This window comes from Musca autumnalis, unplaced genomic scaffold (assembly GCF_047663935.1).
Source record: "Musca autumnalis isolate F117 unplaced genomic scaffold, ASM4766393v1 scaffold_5, whole genome shotgun sequence".
Taxonomy (NCBI): domain Eukaryota; kingdom Metazoa; phylum Arthropoda; class Insecta; order Diptera; family Muscidae; genus Musca; species Musca autumnalis.
The window spans coordinates 22,743,424-22,763,658 of record NW_027412088.1 but is presented as its reverse complement, the minus strand read 5'-3'; the positions used below and the strand labels follow the sequence as shown (position 1 = coordinate 22,763,658).

At 33.5% G+C, this 20,235-nt stretch overlaps 1 protein-coding gene across 2 annotated transcripts in view; it reads left to right on the top strand.

The window, feature by feature from the left end:
* The first annotated feature begins 345 nt into the window (after positions 1-345).
* LOC141406352 (lysosome membrane protein 2) overlaps positions 346-20,235 on the top strand; it is a 28,732-nt gene continuing 8,842 nt past the window's right edge. The window contains exons 1-5 of one of the 2 annotated variants that reach the window (XM_073991680.1): positions 346-882; positions 11,437-11,872; positions 18,600-18,691; positions 18,757-18,984; positions 19,914-20,192. In XM_073991680.1, the coding sequence (XP_073847781.1) occupies positions 11,578-11,872; positions 18,600-18,691; positions 18,757-18,984; positions 19,914-20,192 (894 nt within the window). In that variant the 5' untranslated portion in view covers positions 346-882; positions 11,437-11,577. The remainder of the gene's footprint in view (positions 883-11,436; positions 11,873-18,599; positions 18,692-18,756; positions 18,985-19,913; positions 20,193-20,235) is intronic. The other variant, XM_073991681.1, reaches the window with a different exon arrangement.

Sequence of the window (20,235 nt, the reverse complement as noted above, 5' to 3'; positions counted from 1 at the left end):
GTCTCGTCTTGTCACCGTCGTTGTCGACGGCATGCCATATTTTTGTCACAATGAATTTCTTGCGGTGTAATTCTCCGTAGATAAGACGGTTCAGTTTGTCATTTGTTGTTTTGGAACATTGTTGTTATTGTTTTTTATATTGTTCTTGTATTTTTTTGGGTGTTTTCTGTAATAAAATATAAGGAGGAGGCATCACTGTATGATTTGGGGGGAGTACCGAGGCGCAGTGGTCTAGTCGAAAAAGAGTACAAATCAGTTGTTTTTCCATTTCACTTCATTGTTGTTGCTATTGTTCTTGCTTTTGTTAATATATTTCATATTTATTTAAAATAAATATTTTTGCGCTTTTGTTTTTGTGATTTTGTATTTTCATTTCAATTCTTTGATTGTGGCGTTGATGGTGATGATGAAGATCCCTCCAGACATCTTTGTAGGTTCGGGTAGAATTATTTGTCGTTGGATTTATTCCACTCTCCGTATCAGCCTGAGTTAAACGTATCGCCATAAAGGCTGCTGCAAATCAATACTAATTGTGGTCAGTTACCGTTACCTTGTCAGAGAGTTCGTACCTCCCCGACGCTCGAGTTAGTTAAAAACGTGTTTATTTTGTTGTTGAATGGACTTTAAGCGGGCGCCATAAAAGGACTTTTGTGGAAAATGGTTTAAGTGATCGTGACAATTAAAGAGAAAACAAAAAAAAAAAACAACCAATAAGGAAATTAATAACAACAAAAAGAAAAAAAAAAAACAAAAGAAATATATAAAAGTGTTATTAAAATTAACTTTAAGTGACAAAAGAAGTAAAGTTTCCGCGAGAAGTAATAATAATCCGTTACATGTTTTCAACTAGAACATATTTGGAGCATAATTAGTGTTGTAAATGTACGTAACTGTTATATCTTTTTAATAATATAAGCGGAAGCTTAATTTCTGCGCCTTGAAAAAATTCAAAAGATTAAAAAAATCATTGTGAGAATAACAAAAAAAACAGGAAAAATTATTTTAAATGACAGTGCGTCATAACTTGGAATTCGCACGACGCATTGACACTTTGTGTGCCCCATGTAGATCGTCTTGTTGATGATGATGACATTTTATCATCACTGTCTGGCCGAACGTCATTAGCATGGCATCAACAAACAAATGCTGCATGTTTATTTGTTTTTTTGGAATTATAAGTGAATTTCTGGAAATTAATTCCTAATAATTGGCAGTTGCAGTTATCAAACGAACTTATCGTTAAACCTCATAAATCATATACAATTTATAACAGTTGGAAGAAAATCCAGAGATAAGCAATCGATTGTTTTATTTTAAATATTAAAGGAAAAGTAGGCCATTAAATCTTAATTATTAGTGCTAAATGTGAGTGTTCACGCGAAATTAGTTTTTTTGGTAATATTATTATTTTTGCGAAGAATACAGATTGGATTTCGAAAATAAAAGTATAATCTTGTTGAATATCTAATACGGTAAATACCAGAATAAAAAACGTATGCAAATTTCCCGAAAAGTTATCGTGATTCATAAATAGCCAAGTTGTCTCTAAAAATATCCTCAAGCGACCGATCCTGCCGTGACTGCTGCAACCCGTTATATTTGTAAAATAACCTACGTTTCCCCAAAATACGCATATTCTCCAACAAGCGCTAAATATTCTATAGAGCAGTAAACATTGTCAGTTTTGAATGTCGATACTTCTGAATGATTGACAAGTTGAATGCTTGATTGATTGATTGATTGATTTGGTGTAAATGTGACATTAATAACCCGTTTGTACTTATCTGGATTTAATAAACACACTGTGTTCAAATGTCAATTCCATAGCGCAAACGTCAAATAAATAATCATAAAGAAGGTTAACCCTGCAAAAAGCTCTAACGCAAACTCCGTTTAAATTAGATATAAAAGAATTCACCAATTATTATAAATCAGATTAAATGTCAAAATGTTGGTCTGTTCCCGTACTTTATTAAATGTCAAAAGCTGCAAAAGTAGTGAACGACTTACATATAAATTGTGCTGTGTTTTGGTTTAAGGGAACTCAAAATGCACGAAAGTGGTAAATATTGTAAAAACTTTAAGTTCCCGTGCTCGGAAAATTAGTGAATGGTTTAACCATTATTAACTGGAAAATTAACGAAAACGTTGTTATATATAGAATGTTTTCGGTCAACACAATTTTTGAACTTACAAGTTTTCGCAGGAGAAATTTCTACTTGCAAACACTTGTAAGTAAGTCCCGGTCCACAGGAAAACGATTTGAACGAAATAATTTCATGAAATTAGGCGTTCTTAAATCGAGTTTCATACTAAAGTAATATCCCGTTTGCACTTAACCGGATTTAATAAACCCATTGGGTTTCAAATGTAAAATCCATAACGAAAACTTCAAATAAATCCTCATAAAGTAGGTTAACCCGGCAAAAAACACTAATGCAAACGCCGTTTAATTTTATTGCTGTAGTTGGGAACTCGATCTAAGTACGCCGATTTCATTTGCAAATTACTTGCAGACAGTTGTATATATATAATACAGTCGAAACTTCAGTTATTTCTAACTGACACTTGCATGTTTCAACGTTCGGAATAAATTAAAATTACTTTTAAAGCACTTGCATTGATTACTGACAAGAACATTTTCTCGGCAGTGAGGTTGATAGTTGGTGTGGCAGTGATTATGTGTGAATTGGCCTGTTCCCGTACTTTATAAAGTGGTAAAAGTTGTAAAAATCGTAAACGATTTTCATATAAATTTTGTGTACGGGAACGCAAAATGTGTAAAAGTGGTAAAAATTGTAAAAACTTTTTAGTTCTGGAACAGAGCTAATGTAGTGTTATTTTTCGAACTATCGCTTGCATGTGTAAACGGGGGATAAACAGAAATACAAATGGTCTGTTCCTTTACTTTTGAAAGTGGTAAAACCGGCAAAAGTAGCAAAAGTTGTAATCTGCTTCCATATGAATTGTATGGTGTTTGAAGTAAAGGAACGCTTTTCGAGTAAAAAGTTGTAAAACTTGAAGATTCTTGCACGTAAAGGAACAGAGCTATAATAGGTCTGTCGATAACCCAAAAGCTTGTACAAACAAACTTGTTCAGTAAGAGAGAAATGAGAAGTAGTTGCAAATACTTGCAAATACATTTTACTTGCGAAGTTACCAAACAGGCCTAATATCTAAACACTTGGTCAACAATAGGTTTATCTGGTTACCCAAAAATGTGTAATAATTTGCACAAATTGTCACTGGAGTGCATCTGATAAGTTCCGGGCCACACTACAGTAATTTCACTGAAATTTTGATATGAAATTATGTGTCTCTAGATCGACGTCCGTAGTAGAGTAAAATCATAAAATTGCTGTAGTGGGGAACTCGATTTAAGAATACCTAATTTCATGAATTTTTTTAATGAAATTCACGCTAGTGTGGACCGGGACTAAACAAAAGTTCTGCGAGAGCAATCACTTGCAACTCTTCTTTAATCTTCTTTATGAGGATTTATTTGTCACATTCACAATGGAATTGGAATTTAAAATCCAGTTATATGTAATCTGGTTATATGTAAACGTACTATAAAACTACCTTATGCTAGGTTTACATTTACGAAATCCACACGATTTTAACTGTTAATTCCATTGATTATATGCCAAGGAAATGAAACCCACTCGATTTCGTAAATGTACTATTATGCTATGTTTACATTTACGAAATCCACTCGATTTCATCTGTGAAATCCATAGGTTAAACGTCAAATGAAATCCAATGGATTTCAGTTGAGATTTCATTTGACGTTTGAACTATGGAATTGACAGATGAAATCGAGTGTATTTCGTAAATGTAAACTTAGCATTAATCTCTGAGAAAGCACGTGCTGGAAAAGTGACCAGATAGACCTAAAGGCCAAAACACAATGGATTTTTCTTGCTTGCGTCGCTTCATTTGTGGATAAAGAACGGCAGAGACGGATTCGAACTAAGTTGTTTCTTAATTTAATCATTTACCAGAGCGAATCGAATCAGGAATCAATTGTCAAATGAAATTTGATATCCAGTGGATTTTGGCATAATTTTGCCGTAAACTTGGCATAATTTTGCCGATTTTTGTTGGTAACTCAAAAAATGAGTTAGAGAATCGCATTACAGGTTGACTTATGCCTTATTTAGACTATTCATAAATCCTCCACTGGATTTAATATATTCAGTACAAATCTTACGGCATTTTGATATTAAGGGTTGTTTACACCATCTATCAATGTCGTATGAGATGTCAAATTGTCTACCTGTGAATGTTGTACACATAGTGTGACCACTATGAAAATTTTCATCTATCAAAATGATTTGGCAACTCATATGTAAATTTTTCATTTAGGGAGCGCTCTATTTGATACGGCATTCTCGTATGTAAACATGAATTTATCAGCTGTTTTCTGGCATTCTCAAAAAAAAAAATTGAAAAACAAGATCTTAAAAAAAAGAAAATGGAAAGTTATGTATATTTAAATATTTAGAAAAGTAAATAAAGGGTGTTTATAATGTTATTTTCAGATCGATTGGTCGAAAGAAGCAGTCTTGGAAATGATTGCTTTGTGGCAAAAACATGAATGCCTCTATAACCCCAAAAACCTATTCTACCATAACAAACATGCTAGATATTCATTTTCCTTCAACCAAAATTAAAATTTGCCCAAATTTGCAACTCAACAATAAATGTAAACAATTACAAAAACAGCTGTTTTTATATTTATAGGTTATGTCATACGAAAATAACACTTGAAGGTATGAACGCACAAATTGAAAGTTGTATGGATGACGTCAATTTTGACAAACATAGAGAATGTCGAATGGGTGAAGGAAATGAAAGCTCACGTGACATTGATATATGGTGTAAACAGCCCTTTACCAAGGCGATGCAAAAGGAGAATTCAGGCCGTAGTCTTCATTTGCTGTCAAATTATTTTTATTTATTAGGTAGAAAAAAAACGGTAAAACATTCTTCGCGAAGCTTAAAAAAAGATGTTGTATAGTCGAAGGTCACACTAGAGCACTGTTGGGCAGAAATGCTCGGCCTCATACACAAAAGTGTGAAAAATACATGAGTCTCTCGCAATTTTCCCACCATTGCACTAGAGTGTTTCATTTTCATTGAAACAATTTCATGAAAACAAGGGTTCCTAGGTCGAGTTTCACAGTAGAGTGATATGATGAAGTTGTTGTAGTGGGGAACTCGATCTATAAATACCTAAAAGTTTCAATGAAATCACTCTAGTGAGACCTTCGACTTACAGATATTCCTTATGGCTATATTACACCATATGCTTTTTCACATGTATGTTGACACTCTGGGTATACTAATATACAGATCAGCTGATGTCATACATGTGAAAAAGCATATGGTGTAATATAGCCATTACAGAAGCAAAATATTTGTTATTTTGGTTTGATTTAAAATATGTTTTGACAGCAAATGAAGACAACAGTTGGAATTACTAGTTGGAATGTACTAGTGTACACGGTTTCAAGTGTTCTGCAATTTTGCTGTAGACGTTTGCGGATCTCCAAACAAATATGGAAACTTAAAACAAATATTTAATCACTCATAATTAATTATTAATATCCAATAAATAATATCCAAACGTCCGCCTTGCACTCAGAAGGTCTGCGGTTCGAATCCCAGGCCAAGCAACATCAAATTTTCAACGGTGGCAAAATTCCCACTCAGTAATGCTGGCGACATTTCCTGAGTATTTAAGCCATGAAAAACTTCTCTACAAGTGGTGTCGTAAGACACGCCGTTCGGACTCGGCAATAAAAAGTAGGTCCCATATCATTGAGCCAATATGAATCGGCGTGCACTCATTGATATGAGAGAAGTCTCCCTTGTCCCATCTGGGATGTTTGTGGAATAATTATTATTATATTAATATCCAAACATAAACAAACTGCACGTGAGAACATTGGAACATTCGGTACTTTTATAACATGTTGAACATATAGAGTTGTATACGAGTATTTACACGGCGTTTGCATTAGAGCTTTTCGCCGTGTTAAACTTCCTTATGGGGGTTTATTTGACGTTTGCGTTATGGAATCGACATTTTATAAAATCCTGTTAAGTGCAAACTGGGTATTATGCCAGATTAAAAACAAATCCACGTAATATGCTGTTTATATTAGAGCTTTTTGCAGGGTTAACCTTCTTTATGAGGATTTGTTTGAAATATAAGTAATGGAATTGACATTTAAAACCCAGTCGGTTTGTTAAATCCGGTTATATATAAACGGGGTATAATACAAGGATTTATATTTGTGTGGCGAATTTGGTAGATTATGGCCGGATTTAGCAAACAAATCCTGATAATGCGCTAAATCCGGCTAATGAACTCATATCTAATGGCCCGACCTTTTGTACTTTTACAAATTTTGACGTACATACATGCATGAAGTTTTGCTGTCATCTGATTGTCTATTGAATATCTGTCAAATAAGTTATGTATTTGTTAATTCAACAATAGCTGTGTTCCAGAACTAAAAAGTTTTTACAATTTTTACGACTTTTACACATTTTACACGAAAACCCGTTCCCGTACACAAAAAAGTTGTAAAATGTTCACTTCTCTTTAAACAAAAATGGCGCTGAATGACGCTCTCTTTAAAAACTTTTTACTCGACAAATTTGAGCGTGTAAATAATAGTAACATGAATGCCGGCGTCTGATTGGCTGTTACGTCGACTTTGACATTTGTTCCAGCTTTTTTGACGTTTTTTCCATTTTTGCGTTCCCGAACTTTTTGAAAAAACTTTTGCGTGACAACAATTTTGCTCTCTTTCTCTCTTTTACGAGTTTTACTAATAAAAAGTACGGGAACAAAGCTAATGGGTGTTTAAATTTTTGTTTTTATAAAAGCAATCATGGTGAAAACATTGTTAACAAAATTTCTGAAAACTATTTTCAAAGAAAAGTGCAAAAAATTTTGTTACATGTCCCGATTTTTACCTCTATCTGGGCAACGCCGTTAAAGACTAATATAATATAGGGCAAGCCTGGCTAATACAGGACTTTCCATATATCATTAGGTTGTTTGTGCGTACTCTGGACATAACCCTTAATGATTTTTCATGGTCATTTTTTGGAAAATAACTTCAAAGCCAAATTGACATTAATTATAATCATGCCAATATTTCGTCAAGAATATCATTTTTTCTATCGGAATCATAGACAAAACTACTGAATACGATAGGGAACCAATATTTCCAACATTCTGATTACTAAAATTGCATAAAAGGCGAAAAATTTGGAAATTATTAATCGATTATTGTGGTGCATCGTTTTTAATGCTCACATTTAAAGGACAATTTTTATTTTCCGGTAAAATTTTAGTATAGCGGTACTGGAAACGGAATATTTTTTATGCCATCTTAAAGAGTTGTCTTTCGGCCTACAAAATTGTTTTTTGAATTGTTAAAAAATCTCAACTCGTTTCCAATACTTTATTTACATTTACGAAATCCACTCGATTTCATCTGTCAATTCCTTTGTGTATACGTCAAATGAAAACTCATCTAAAATCGATTGGATTTCATTTGACGTTTGAGCAATGGAATTGACAGTTGAAATCGAGTGGATTTCGTAAATGTAAACATAGTACAAGTTATCAACGTTTACTGTATACGCAGAGGAATTGACAGATGAAATCTATTCGATTTCGTAAATGTAAATGTACTTTTATGGGTACTTTACACGATATGTTTTTAACATATGGGTTGTCACTTTTTAAATACAAAATGTGTATGCAAAGTGTCAACCCATATGTAAAAAACAGATCGTGTAAAGTACCCATTAGTGTTCCACCTTGTGTATTGCATCATTGTATTTGGCCAAAAACCATTTTTAGGTAGTATTGTAAATAAGAATCTTAAAACTCTTGCGCATAAAATTAGTATTTGGGGCAAATACGTCATACCAAACCATTGTTTTAGCACATCCAGTCGATTTAACTTGTCATTTCCATACAATATTGTATGTCAAATAAATCATGATAATGCACTTAATCATCGTATAAATATTCTAACTTTAAAAACAAAATTGGCTAATTGCTTTTTAAAATGTTAAATATTTACGTTCTCAGTTGTTTATATTTTAATGAGCTAATCATTGGCAAGTGAATAAAGCTCATAAATTACATTGTGTCTGCCAACAAAAAGTGTACAAATGTATGTATGTACATTGCATATGTATGAATATAACAAATGTATGGTTGTCGATTGGACAAATCTTATCAATAAACGTTTTTTCCAATAAACCCAAAAAAAGTCAAATGGAAATTTTCTATAAATAATGAAGTAATCTCAAAATGACCAACGATCCGAAAAACACAATTTTGTACACTTGTATGTTGCAAGTCTGTTTTTCCGTAAATAACTACATATGTATGTAATTAATTAGCTACCTCTAAATCTTGGTTTAGACTATACACTTATACGATGATTAAGTGCATTATCTCGATTTATTTGGCAGATATTGGAATGTAAATGACAACTTAAATCCTCTGAATTTGCTAAATCCAGCATAGTCTAAACGTACTGAGATTTCATTTGACGTATACGCAAAAGAATTGACAGTTGAAATCCACTCGATTTCGTGAATGTGGCATGTTTAAATTGTTCACCAAAAGTCGAATGGTCTGTTCCAGTACTGCAAGAATCTACTAATTTTTACTATTTCATTCGATATCATAATAGAAAAATTGCTATCGTAGTAAAAATTAGTAGCTTCTTGCGGGTTCTGCTGTAATAGTCCGTTTATATATAGCAGGATTTAACAAACCCACTAGGAAGGTTAGCCCTGTAAAATGCTATAATATAAACATGGCCTTACAGGCATAAAAATTACAAAAAATTTCAATTTTTTGGAATAAAGTACAGTACACATTGTCAGTTTTGAATGACGATTTTTTGCAATTATCGATAACTGTCCAACCGTCCAGCAACCACAAAATATTTTGGTGGTGGATGCATGACAAAAATGAACGGCCACACTAGCAAGCAACAACAAAGCTGTCATTCAAAACTGACAATGTGTACCCAGCTTAAGGTATGTTCGATAAACCAAAAAATTATACAAACTTTTACAAAATGATGTTCGATAACAAACTTGTTCAGTAATAAGGAACTGGCAAGTACTTTTTACTTGTACAGGCTAACATCCAATCAGAAGGCGGCAACCATATTACTATTTTTTACACACCCAAATTTGTCGTGTAAAAAGTTTTTAAAGAGATCTTCATTCAGTGCCACTTTTGTTTAAAGAGAAGTAAACATTTTACAACGTTTGTTGTGTACGGGGACGGTTTTTGGGTAAAAGTGGTAAAAATTGTAGAAACTTTTTAGATCTGGAACAAAGCTTGTAGTAAACATTTTTAGATTCTTGCAGGTACTGGTACAAGTTCATAGTCTAATACTATGTTTACATTTACAAAAACCACTCGATTTCATCTGTCAATTCCTTTGTATATACGTCAAATGAAAACTTATGACTATATTACACCATATGCTTTTTCACATGTATGACATCAGCTGGTCTGTATATTAGTATACCCAGAGTGACAACATACATGTGAAAAAGCATATGGTGTAATATAGCCATTATCTGAAATCGATTGGATTTCATTTGACGTTTGAACAATGGAATTGACAGTTGAAATCGAGTGGATTTCGTAAATGTAAACATAGTATAACAGGTGTTTAATATTAGGTCTGTCTGGTTATTCTAAAATTTGAAACAATTTGTACCAATTGTTGCTGGAAGCTGTCTGTTAACACAAAAGTCCAGCAAAAGAGAGCGATTCCAGAGAGACATTTTGACTGGTCTTTTACTGAGAGTTTGCAAATTCTTGCTGAACAAATTTCTTCCAGCAAGCACTTGCAACTCTTATTATTCCTGCAAACAATAAATCAGTTGTTTTTAATAATTTGGTGATTTATGTCTGGGCAAATTGAAAACAATTTTATTGTGGAAATAATGGGTACCTTACACGATATGTTTTTTACATATGGGTTGTCACTTTTTAAATACAAAATGTATATGCAAAGTGACAACCCATATGTAAAAAACATATCGTGTAAAGGACCCATAAGCAAGTTATTTGTTTTGTTTTTTGGAGAACTAAGTTGCAAAATGGAAAATTTATTTTTTTCGGGTAGTTTTCTGTTTTTATTTTTAATAAAATACAAAATTGTTGCTTGTTTGGTTCCTTCAATGACGGACAAATTGTTCTGTTTTGGCAAGACAGTTGATTGCTTGCGGGTTTTTTTTGCTGGGAAGATGTCTGTCTATTTCTTACCGTTTTCTTGCAAATGAGAATAAAAACTCCTTACTCTCCAAGAAAGTTCTTGGTGGACAATTATTGCTGGGAAAGTAACCAGACAGACCTATTGTGAATAAAATCACATACAAAAAGTAAACAAACAATCCACAGTAAACAGGCGTTTGCACTAAAGCTTTTTACCGGGTTAACCTTCTTTATGAGGTTAATCCGGTTAAATGCCAACGGCGTATTATGGGTTTATTACATCCGGTAAGTGCAAACGGGAATTGATGGTAGGTTCTTTCTATATTCGCATTCGGGTCTTTCGTCACAAACTTAAGGGCACAACGCCGTGTTAACATTCGAGCTTGTAAGGAATGGACGTCGTTTACAATAGAGCTTTTTGGCGGGTTAACCTTCTTTAGTCGATGGTCAGACTGGAGAGGTTTCGTGAAAAAAGTTGCGTTTAATTAGGCGTTCCACAATCGACTTCGGATCGTTACTTTTTAACGTAGAAGCTTGAAATTTTGCAGGAGCATGTTTAGGTGTTAGATTCAATCGAAAAACGAATTTATGACGACAATATGGAAACTTACTACAACTTTTACTGTTTTTTTTCAAAGGAAGTGAAAGCTATCCTACTTCAACTAGTCAAATGGAATTTTAAGCACTTCTCTCTTTTCTGAAAATAGTTTATTAGCAAAAAAGCCTTTCACTGAACACGCTAACAAAGAAATGTAGATTATAATGTCATTGAACTGAAGAAAAATCGCGTGGATTATTTTTTGTTTTATTTTGTGAGCTTATCACAGCGTAGTCTACTTATCAAATTAAGCAACAACATCTGTATGCCTTAAAAAAATAATAATCAAAATGTGTGAACAATCAGCGAAAAAAGTGGGCAATTAAGCGAACATTTTTCACTTCCGTCCAATTAGAATATTACTCTCACTTACTCTTGCCTGATTTGTGCTCTTTTTCTTTGGGATTTGAAATTATCAATCGGCTTAACTTCGTTAAACCAACCGATCGACAACTTCAAACAAAGAAAAGTAACAAACCAACCAGCCAATTGAAAATTCCATGTTAATAATTTTTTATAATATTTTTGTTTTTTTTTTTTTTTTCAATAGAACGAAAGCCTGACAAGTTATTTGATTACTGCTGCTGCTGGTCATCATAGCGCTGATAAAGAATCATTTTGTTTTTGCAGTATTGTTGTATGGCAGGCAGCAAGCTAGCCACTGCCTTAATGTAGAACTCAAACGCCTCTGATGGGTCACAAGAAGGAGGAAGAAAATTTCAGTCCAGATAATAATCATAAATCTGATGTAACAACAACGATGTCATACGAAGACAGGACAAAGGATTACGTCGATATAGATGGGCATGCCCATCATGCATGCTTAGAGAATGACAAGAATGGCAATTGCAACGGCAATGGTAAGGCGGTTGTCAAATACAGCCGCAGTGATAGCAGCGGCAAGAAACCTCAAAGTCTATTCGAAATTGTTTATGAAATAATTAAAGAGAAAGAACAGCGTACCAAAGAAATGGGAACACTGATACGTAAGTAGTATTCAATCCAATTGAAACAAGAAACAACATAATATAATTATCAATTTTTATTATTTTATATTTATTGTTTAATGATCACTGAGATATTGAAATGGGTCACTGTTAATGGGCTTTTTTAATGCAAAATAATTGTTTACATTTTTATGCAAATGCAGGGAGATTTTATTTAATTTATTTGACGAGTTTATTAAAATCTGGTTGATTGAAAATTGAAATTTGACCAAATTAAAAAATGCTTTAATGTAAACCTGCTATATAACGTATAGCAACAGTTGTTCTGTTCCTTTACTTTTAAAAGTGGCAAAAGTAGCAAATGTTGTGAACTACTCTCAAAACTCTTTTCGAGTAAAAAGTGCTAAAATTTGAAGATTCATGCAATTAACAGCTCCCTTCCTTTACGTGCAAGAATCTTCAAGTTTATCCACTTTTTACTCGAAAAGCGTTCCTTTACTTCAGACACCACATGGGAGCAGTTTACAACTTTAAACTACTCTTGCCGGTTATACCATTTTCAAAAGTAAAGGAACAGACCAAATTTAGTTAACTTTCACTTTTCATTCAAATTATTGCATTTTTAGCACTAAACGGGAAAACTGCTGCAAGTTCTGAACACAAATTTTATCTATCAAAATTTATTATTATGATGTCTCAACGATAAAATTATTTTTTATTTTTTCATTTGTTAGTACTATACACAATTAATACGATATATAGATAATTTTACGATAATTTTCGAAATAAAGTTGTAAAGTTCTATATTGCCGTATATTTTTGATGATTAATTCAATTTACAACAACTTGTTTTGAAAATTCATGTTCGATCAGCTGCGCATATGCATCTACCTTGATCATTGTGATATTTTGAAATCAACAAAAAAATAAGTGTAAACACTGGGATGTATTTCAGGATTTCGTGAAATCCAGTGGATTTTAGAGAGCAAGTGTAAACTTGGCATTAATGTCTAACGCATTTTGTCGGTAAAGATTTTGTGATTTTGAAATCAGTAGTGAGATTTTCTTTTTTTTTTAGTTACCGACAATTGTATGTAAAATTAAAATGCTTATAATTTCGGAAATTATCGATTTTTTCGGTAAGTTAGCGACGAATAAAAAGCAGTCGTAAAATACTACCGATAGCAATAGTGTTGTCAACTTTTATTTGAACTTTCATTCATAATTTTGCGTTTTACCGATTTTTGTCGGTAACTCAAAATTGAGTTAGAGAATCGCACTACAGTAATGGGATTCTGTAACATTTTTTGCAGTTATCGACAAAAATCGGTCAAAATAAAAATTAAAATTTGAAATAAAAGTTGACAACACTTGTTGTATCGGTGTGGGCATGGTACATGGCATGGTACAATTAGAAAGGTATATGCCTCAGCCCAGCTGATCGAATCTAAAACGTCAAAAACGAGGAATTCGCCATGAAAAATCAAAACAAAAACCATATGATTCGGTAAGAAAGAGATAGCATGTCTACACTTATATAGACAAACACATGCGACCATTTGGCGAAAATTTTGACTTTGTTGTAGCAATTCGCCGATGCATCGACCTTTCTTATTGTACCATGCCATGGTACAATTAGAAAGGTAGATGCATCGGCGAATTGCTACAACAAAGCAACTTTTTTTGTAATGTAAACTGTCAAAATTTTCGCCAAATGGTCTCTTGTTGTCTCTTTTTATCGCTTGTGTTTGCCTATAAAGTGTAGACATGCTATCTCTTACTTACCGAATCATATGGTTTTTGTTTTGATTTTTCACGGCGAATTCCTCGTTTTTTGATGTTTAGATTCGATCAGCTGGGCTGAGGCAGAAACATCGGCGAATTGCTACAACAAAGCAACTTTTTTTGTAATGTTAACTGTCAAAATTTTCGCCAAATGCTTTCTTGTTGTCTCTTTTTATCGCTTGTGTTTGTACAGTGAAGTGAACACATGCTATCTCTTACTTCCGATTCATATGGTTTTTTGTTTTGATTTTTCATAGCGAATTCCTAGTTTTTTGACGTTTTAGATTCGATCAGCTGGGCTGAGGCATCTACCTAAGTAATTGTACCATGGTACCATGGTTGTGGGTTAGCGACAACTTTATTTTGGTCGGCAAATTTCGTTAATTATCGATATAAAAATTCCAGTTATCGATAATTGTCGGTAATTCTGTCGTTAACTAGTTACAGAATCGTACTACAGATGGTTCTTCAGGACATACAAATTACCCTATCTATTGTACATTGTATTGCACTCGCAAACATACATATATATGTATTTTGACTGGTTAAATCATATAGCGCAGCACACAAGCTAGACAAAAGCAGGCAATGAAATGCATTGCAAAATTTTTTATTGAAACAATAACAAAAAAGTAATGCGATAAACAATAAGAAATTATGACAACCAAACACCATCAACAACAATGAGATAACAACAAGTTATTAAAGTAAAATATATAAACAAAACAAACGTTGTGGATATTAGGTTGTAATGGAGGAATGCGAAAAAGAGTGAATAATTTTAATCATTGGCTGCACAAATTTGGTTCTCTATGTATACAGTAGAGGATTTTTCTATACATTTGATCCTCCTTTATGATTTACTAAATCCAGTACAATGTAAACGTAGAATAACAGCCTGTTTATCTATAGTAGAGCTGGCAAACCATCGTTATCCCCAACATTACATATTTTCGATATAATAGTTTAAAAAATAGATTGCTATCGATATTATCGTTACTTTGTCACCACCATTAATTTGGAAATGAAAATGGGGGAAATGTCTACGCTTTTGTTTACATTTTGCACAAATAGTTCACAAAATTAAAAAAGGAGAAAAAACAATTGCTTTTATTTAATAAAAATAGATTTTACTTTTTCGAAAAATTTGTACGTGTGACTACCAACTTACTTTCTTATGCTAGGTTTACATTTACGAAATCCACTCAATTGCAAGTGTCAATTCCATTGCTTAAACGTCAAATGAAATCTTATCAGAAATCCATTGGATTTCATTTGACTTTTGAGCAATGGAATTGACAGTTGAAATCGAGTGGATTTCGTAAATGTAAACTTAGCATTACATCCACAAAACCGAAAAGCAGCGAATTTCTATTAATTTCAATGAATTTTAGGTTAAAGGTTTTTAATCCGATAATATCGATAGACAAAACTATCTATCGATATTGTATTTTTAAAAAATAATCAATATTATCGATAGTACCATCAATTTTTTGCCACCTCTAATCTATAGGTCTGTACCATGGTACAATTACAAATGTAGATGCATCGGCGAATTGCTACAACAAATCAACTTTTTTGTAATGTAAACTGTCAAAATTTTCGCCAAATGGTCTCATGTTGTCTCTTTTTATCGCTTGTTATACCCTCAGCCTTTAGGCTAAGGAGGGTATATACACTTTGATACGATGAAAATGTGCCTCATCGAAATAATGGTTTTAGACCCTAAGTATGTTTGGACGAAATGTGTTTCAGACAATTTGGAGTCGATCTAGCCATGTCCGTCCGTCTGTCTGTCTGTCTGTCCTGCTGGCTGGAGCGCACGATAACTCTCGAACGGATGAACCGAATCGGTTCAAATTTTGGCTTTCGTAATATTTTGCCCAAACTTAGTTTAAGTTCGAAGATGAGCTACATCGGTCCACTCCTTCCGGTACCTCCCCCACAAAAGTTCGAAAATGTTCGGAAAATTTGTGCGCACGATAACTCTTGAAGGGAGTGACCGATTTGGTCCATGCTTTGTATAGTGTAAACTTTCTACCAGAGTAATATGAGGTTCCAATATGGTCTCAATAGGTCCACTCCTTCGGGTACCTCCCACACAAAATTTCGGAAAAATTCAGTTTAGGGCCATCTCTCGAATCGCTTTGATTTTTGTTTTAGCAAGTTGTATTCACTGCCCTCCATACGACGGTACACGTTTCATCAGGGGCAAGTCCATACTTCCTGAGAAAATAGCATGAAAGTTGCAAAAAACCCCTATGACACCGTGTAAGGTGGTTGGAGCGCAAGATAACTCTCGAACGGATCTGCCGATTCGGTCCAAAATATGGTCTTAGTAATATTTTGTCCAAACATAGTTTAGGTTTGAAGATAAGCCATATCGGTCCACTCCTTAAGGTACCTCCCCCACAAAGTTCAAAAATGTTCGGAAAATTTGTTCGTACGGTAACTCTTGAAGGGAGTAGCCGAATTGGTCTATACTTTACACATCCTAATATATCTACCAGATATAGATCAGGTTCAAATATGGACTATATTTGTCCACTCCATCCGGTACCTCCCACACAAAATTTCGGATAAGTTCACTTTAAGACCTGCTTCCCAATCACTTTGATTTTTGTTGCAGCAACTTGCATTCGCTGCCTCATTTACGATGGTAAAAGTTTTTTTAGGGGCAAGTCCATACTTCTTGAGCAAACAGACCGAAGAGTGTAAAAACCCTCTATGGCACCATATGTTGCGGCTTGAGATACACTTCCATAACGGTCAATGTAGATCCATTCCTTTTAGTATCTCCTCCGCAAAACTTTTGATCTTTAATCCTAATCAACATTTTTGTATGTTCAAAACCCCTTAAATACATACGTATTTTGGGAAAAAAATTGTTTCAATATACACATGCTGAGGGTATATCTCTGTCGGCAAAGCCGACTGATACTGTTTTACTTGTGTTTGTCTATAAAGTTTAGACATGCTATCTCTTACTTACCGATTCATATGGTTTTTGGTTTTGATTTTTCATGGCGAATTCCTAGTTTTTTGACGCTTAAGATTCGATCAGCTGGGCTGAGGAATCTACCTTTTCAATTGTACCATGGTCTGTACGATAATGGTTACATCACACCATATGCTTTTTCACATGTATGACATCAGCTGGGCTGTATATTAGTATACCCAATGTAACAACATACATGTGAAAAAGCATATGATGTAATATAGCCATAACGCAAACGTTTGTATTCGTACAAATTTTAGAGAGAGAAGTGAGTTAGGAGAGATTTTTTTGACAGTTCTGTGACTGACAACTTGCAAATTTTTGCTGGGATAATTTGTCCCGTAAAAATTTGTGAGTTTGGCCAGCTGACTTTTAATCGGCTGTTCAATGTAAACAACTTAAAATGTTAACATTTTTGACCAAGAAATTTTCACATTTTTTAGATTCTAAAGTCCAGTAGTGGAATTCTGTTCTATGTGCAAGGTGGTCATGTTAACCACTGCACCCCAAAGTCTTCCTAATTGATAACATTTTCTTCTTGGATTCAGTTTTATGCGTTACGCCCTAATACATTTTGTATTTTTATATGTTGTATGTAGGGCAAAAGTTATCACAAAAGTCCAGTTCTTATAGTTTCTGTTGACATTTTCTTATCGTTCAAATTCTGACTCAATTCATTTTGTGCATACATAAGTACTACATATACATTTAGGTAATGGACCTTTATTAATATGCTGACCTTCATCAGTTGCCGACGCCAATATAGAGAAGATATTCATTTCTTGGAAATAAACAATATTTAAAATGTGCAGAAGTTTCCCTCAATGAATCATTGTTTAATAAGACAAAAAGACAACAAGAATTACATACATATGTGAAGAAGATAGAATTTATAAGATCTCATAATTATGATCAATTTTTCTATGTCTATGGTTTGACACAATTGGCCTGTTCCCGTACTTTATAAAGTGGTAAAAGTCGTAAACGATTTTGATATAAATTTTGTGTACGGGAACGCAAAATGCGTAAAAGTGGTAAAAATTTTAAAAACTTTTTAGTTCTGGAACAGAGCTAATATGTATAGAGATCCAACAGTGCTGATGTAAATGCAGTATTAGACTTAAAAGAAAAATTGGTAAACTATCGATACTCCCAACCATGGTGGAATAATGCTTGGTTTACATTTACGAAATCCACTCGATTTCAACTGTCAAATCCATAGGTTAAACGTCAAATGAAATCCAGATGAGATTTCATTTGACGTTTGAGCTATGGAATTGACAGTTGAAATCGAGTGGATTTCGTAAATGTAAACCAAGCATAAGAAGGTATTACATCAAAATCATTTCAAACGTCAAATTTGCGCACAATAATACATTACAGTGAATTGCTTGTTTACATTTTTTATGTGATTTTATTCACAATAACGCATTTTGACAACTGGTATGAAGATCAGCTGTTTTTGGCGTTACACTTTATTCATGGTGGAATAATAAGGTGTAACGCCAAAAACGGCTGATCTTCGTGCCAGTTGTCAAAATGCGTTATTGTGAATAAAATCACATACAAAATGTAAACAAGCAATTCTCAGTAACGCATTGTTGTGAGCAAATTTGACGTTTGACATGATTTGATGTAATACCTTCTTGTGCCTTGTTTACATTTACGAAATCCACTCGATTTCAACTGTCAATTCCATAGGTTAAACGTCAAATGAAATCAAGATGAGATTTCATTTAACGTTTGAGCTATGAAATTGACAGTTGAAATCGAGTGGATTTCGTAAATGTAAACCAAGCATAATACTCTGTTCCAGAACCTGCAAGAAGCTACTATTTTTTTGCATATGAGTTGTCACTTCTCCCACACAAACTGTATATGCAAAGTGATAACACATATGTAAAAAACATATCGTGTAAAGTACCCATTAATAATTTACTTATTGCCTTGAATACCTGCCCATATTTTCTTTTCTACCTTCAGTACTAGGTGGCATGGCTCTCTTATTTATTATGAGCTTGACCGGCTTATGTGTTATGTGGTTTACACAGTATTACAACAATAAAATGCTGGAGGTGAGTTGTAAATAATTTCGCTTTATTTTATAACTTACAAAGCGCTATTTTCTTTGCATTTACAGAATCTAATATTGTCGAAAGACTCTGAGACGACAAAATCATGGATAGATCCTAATCCAAAATTTGATACATTACTTAAAGTACACATTTTCAATTATACAAATATTAAAGATTATCTCGAAGAACGGGCGGATAAAATCAAAGTTGAAGATATTGGACCGCTAGTATATAAGGAGCATACAGTAAAAGTTAATGTGGTGCATAATGATAATTATACTGTAACATTCCGTGTAAGTATGAAGTAGATTTAATTATAAGAATCCCGTTGGGAGTTGGCAATATATTATTATTATTGTTATTATATTTTTATTATAATAATTATTATAATTATTATATTTAGATTTAGAGATATTGACACTTTATCCATATGGTCGTTGTATATGATAACAAACAGACAGGCATTTGTTATTTTTATGTACGTTATTTTCTTCATCATTCTTGTAAATTTGTTTATTACCACAAAACGCCTAAAAGTATGCTTTCATATGTGTGTTATGATACATTGATACAGTAACGCATTTAGACCAGGTTGATCGAAAACAACAAACTCAATTAGAAGAAATTGTCTGTTTCTTTACTTTTAAAAGTGGTAAAAGTGCTTTCCGGTAATTTTATATAAAGCTGGCTTTGCCCCAGTCTTAGTTTTATGACTAAGGTTGTGTTGACAGAGTTGGTGATGTTGCTCTGGACTGAACAATTTTTAGAGAGCTTTTAGCAGAAAGATATACATATATAGTTTTTCCAAAGATTTTTAATGGGTTATTTGTTTGTTCTCATAGAAGACCAACGACTTTCTCCCAGAAGATACCCAAGGAATATCAATAGGTCTTCTCATAGAAGACCAATGGGTCTTCAGATAGAAGACGGAAAGGTAACATGGGGAAAAGTTTTTTCATAGAAGGCCAAGAAATTTCCAAAAATAGGCAACAAACCATACCTCTTCTCATAGAATACCAAAGGTCTTCTCATAGAAAAGGATCACCAAATGCTTTTCTTATAGAAGACCACAAGGTATTCTGGTAGAATACGGAAAGGTATTTTTATAGAAAGGCCAAAGGTCTTCTCGTAGAAGATCCAAAGGTCTTCTTATGGAAGATCAAATTAATTATTAATTCTCACTAACATTTTACTAATTGTTTATATCCCTCTTTCCTTTCAGGATCATCGCACATATAAGTTTCTACGTGATCGTTCCTCCCATGATGAAAACATATCAGTGGTGGTACCAAATGTTCCCTTCTTGGCTGCTTCACAAGAAATTGACAAAATCAAAAATCCTTTGCTGCGCGGCATAAGTATGAGAATGGTACGAGGTGCTGGAGGGCATGCGTTTTATACGCTCAAGGTCAAGGACTTTTTGTGGGGTTACAAAGATCCCATTTTGACTGTGAAAAGTAATTTTGGACGAGGTGATAAATATTTTGGTCTTTTGAAAAATGTAAGTAAAAATGGAATATTCCAAAAAAAAAAAGAAAAAATTA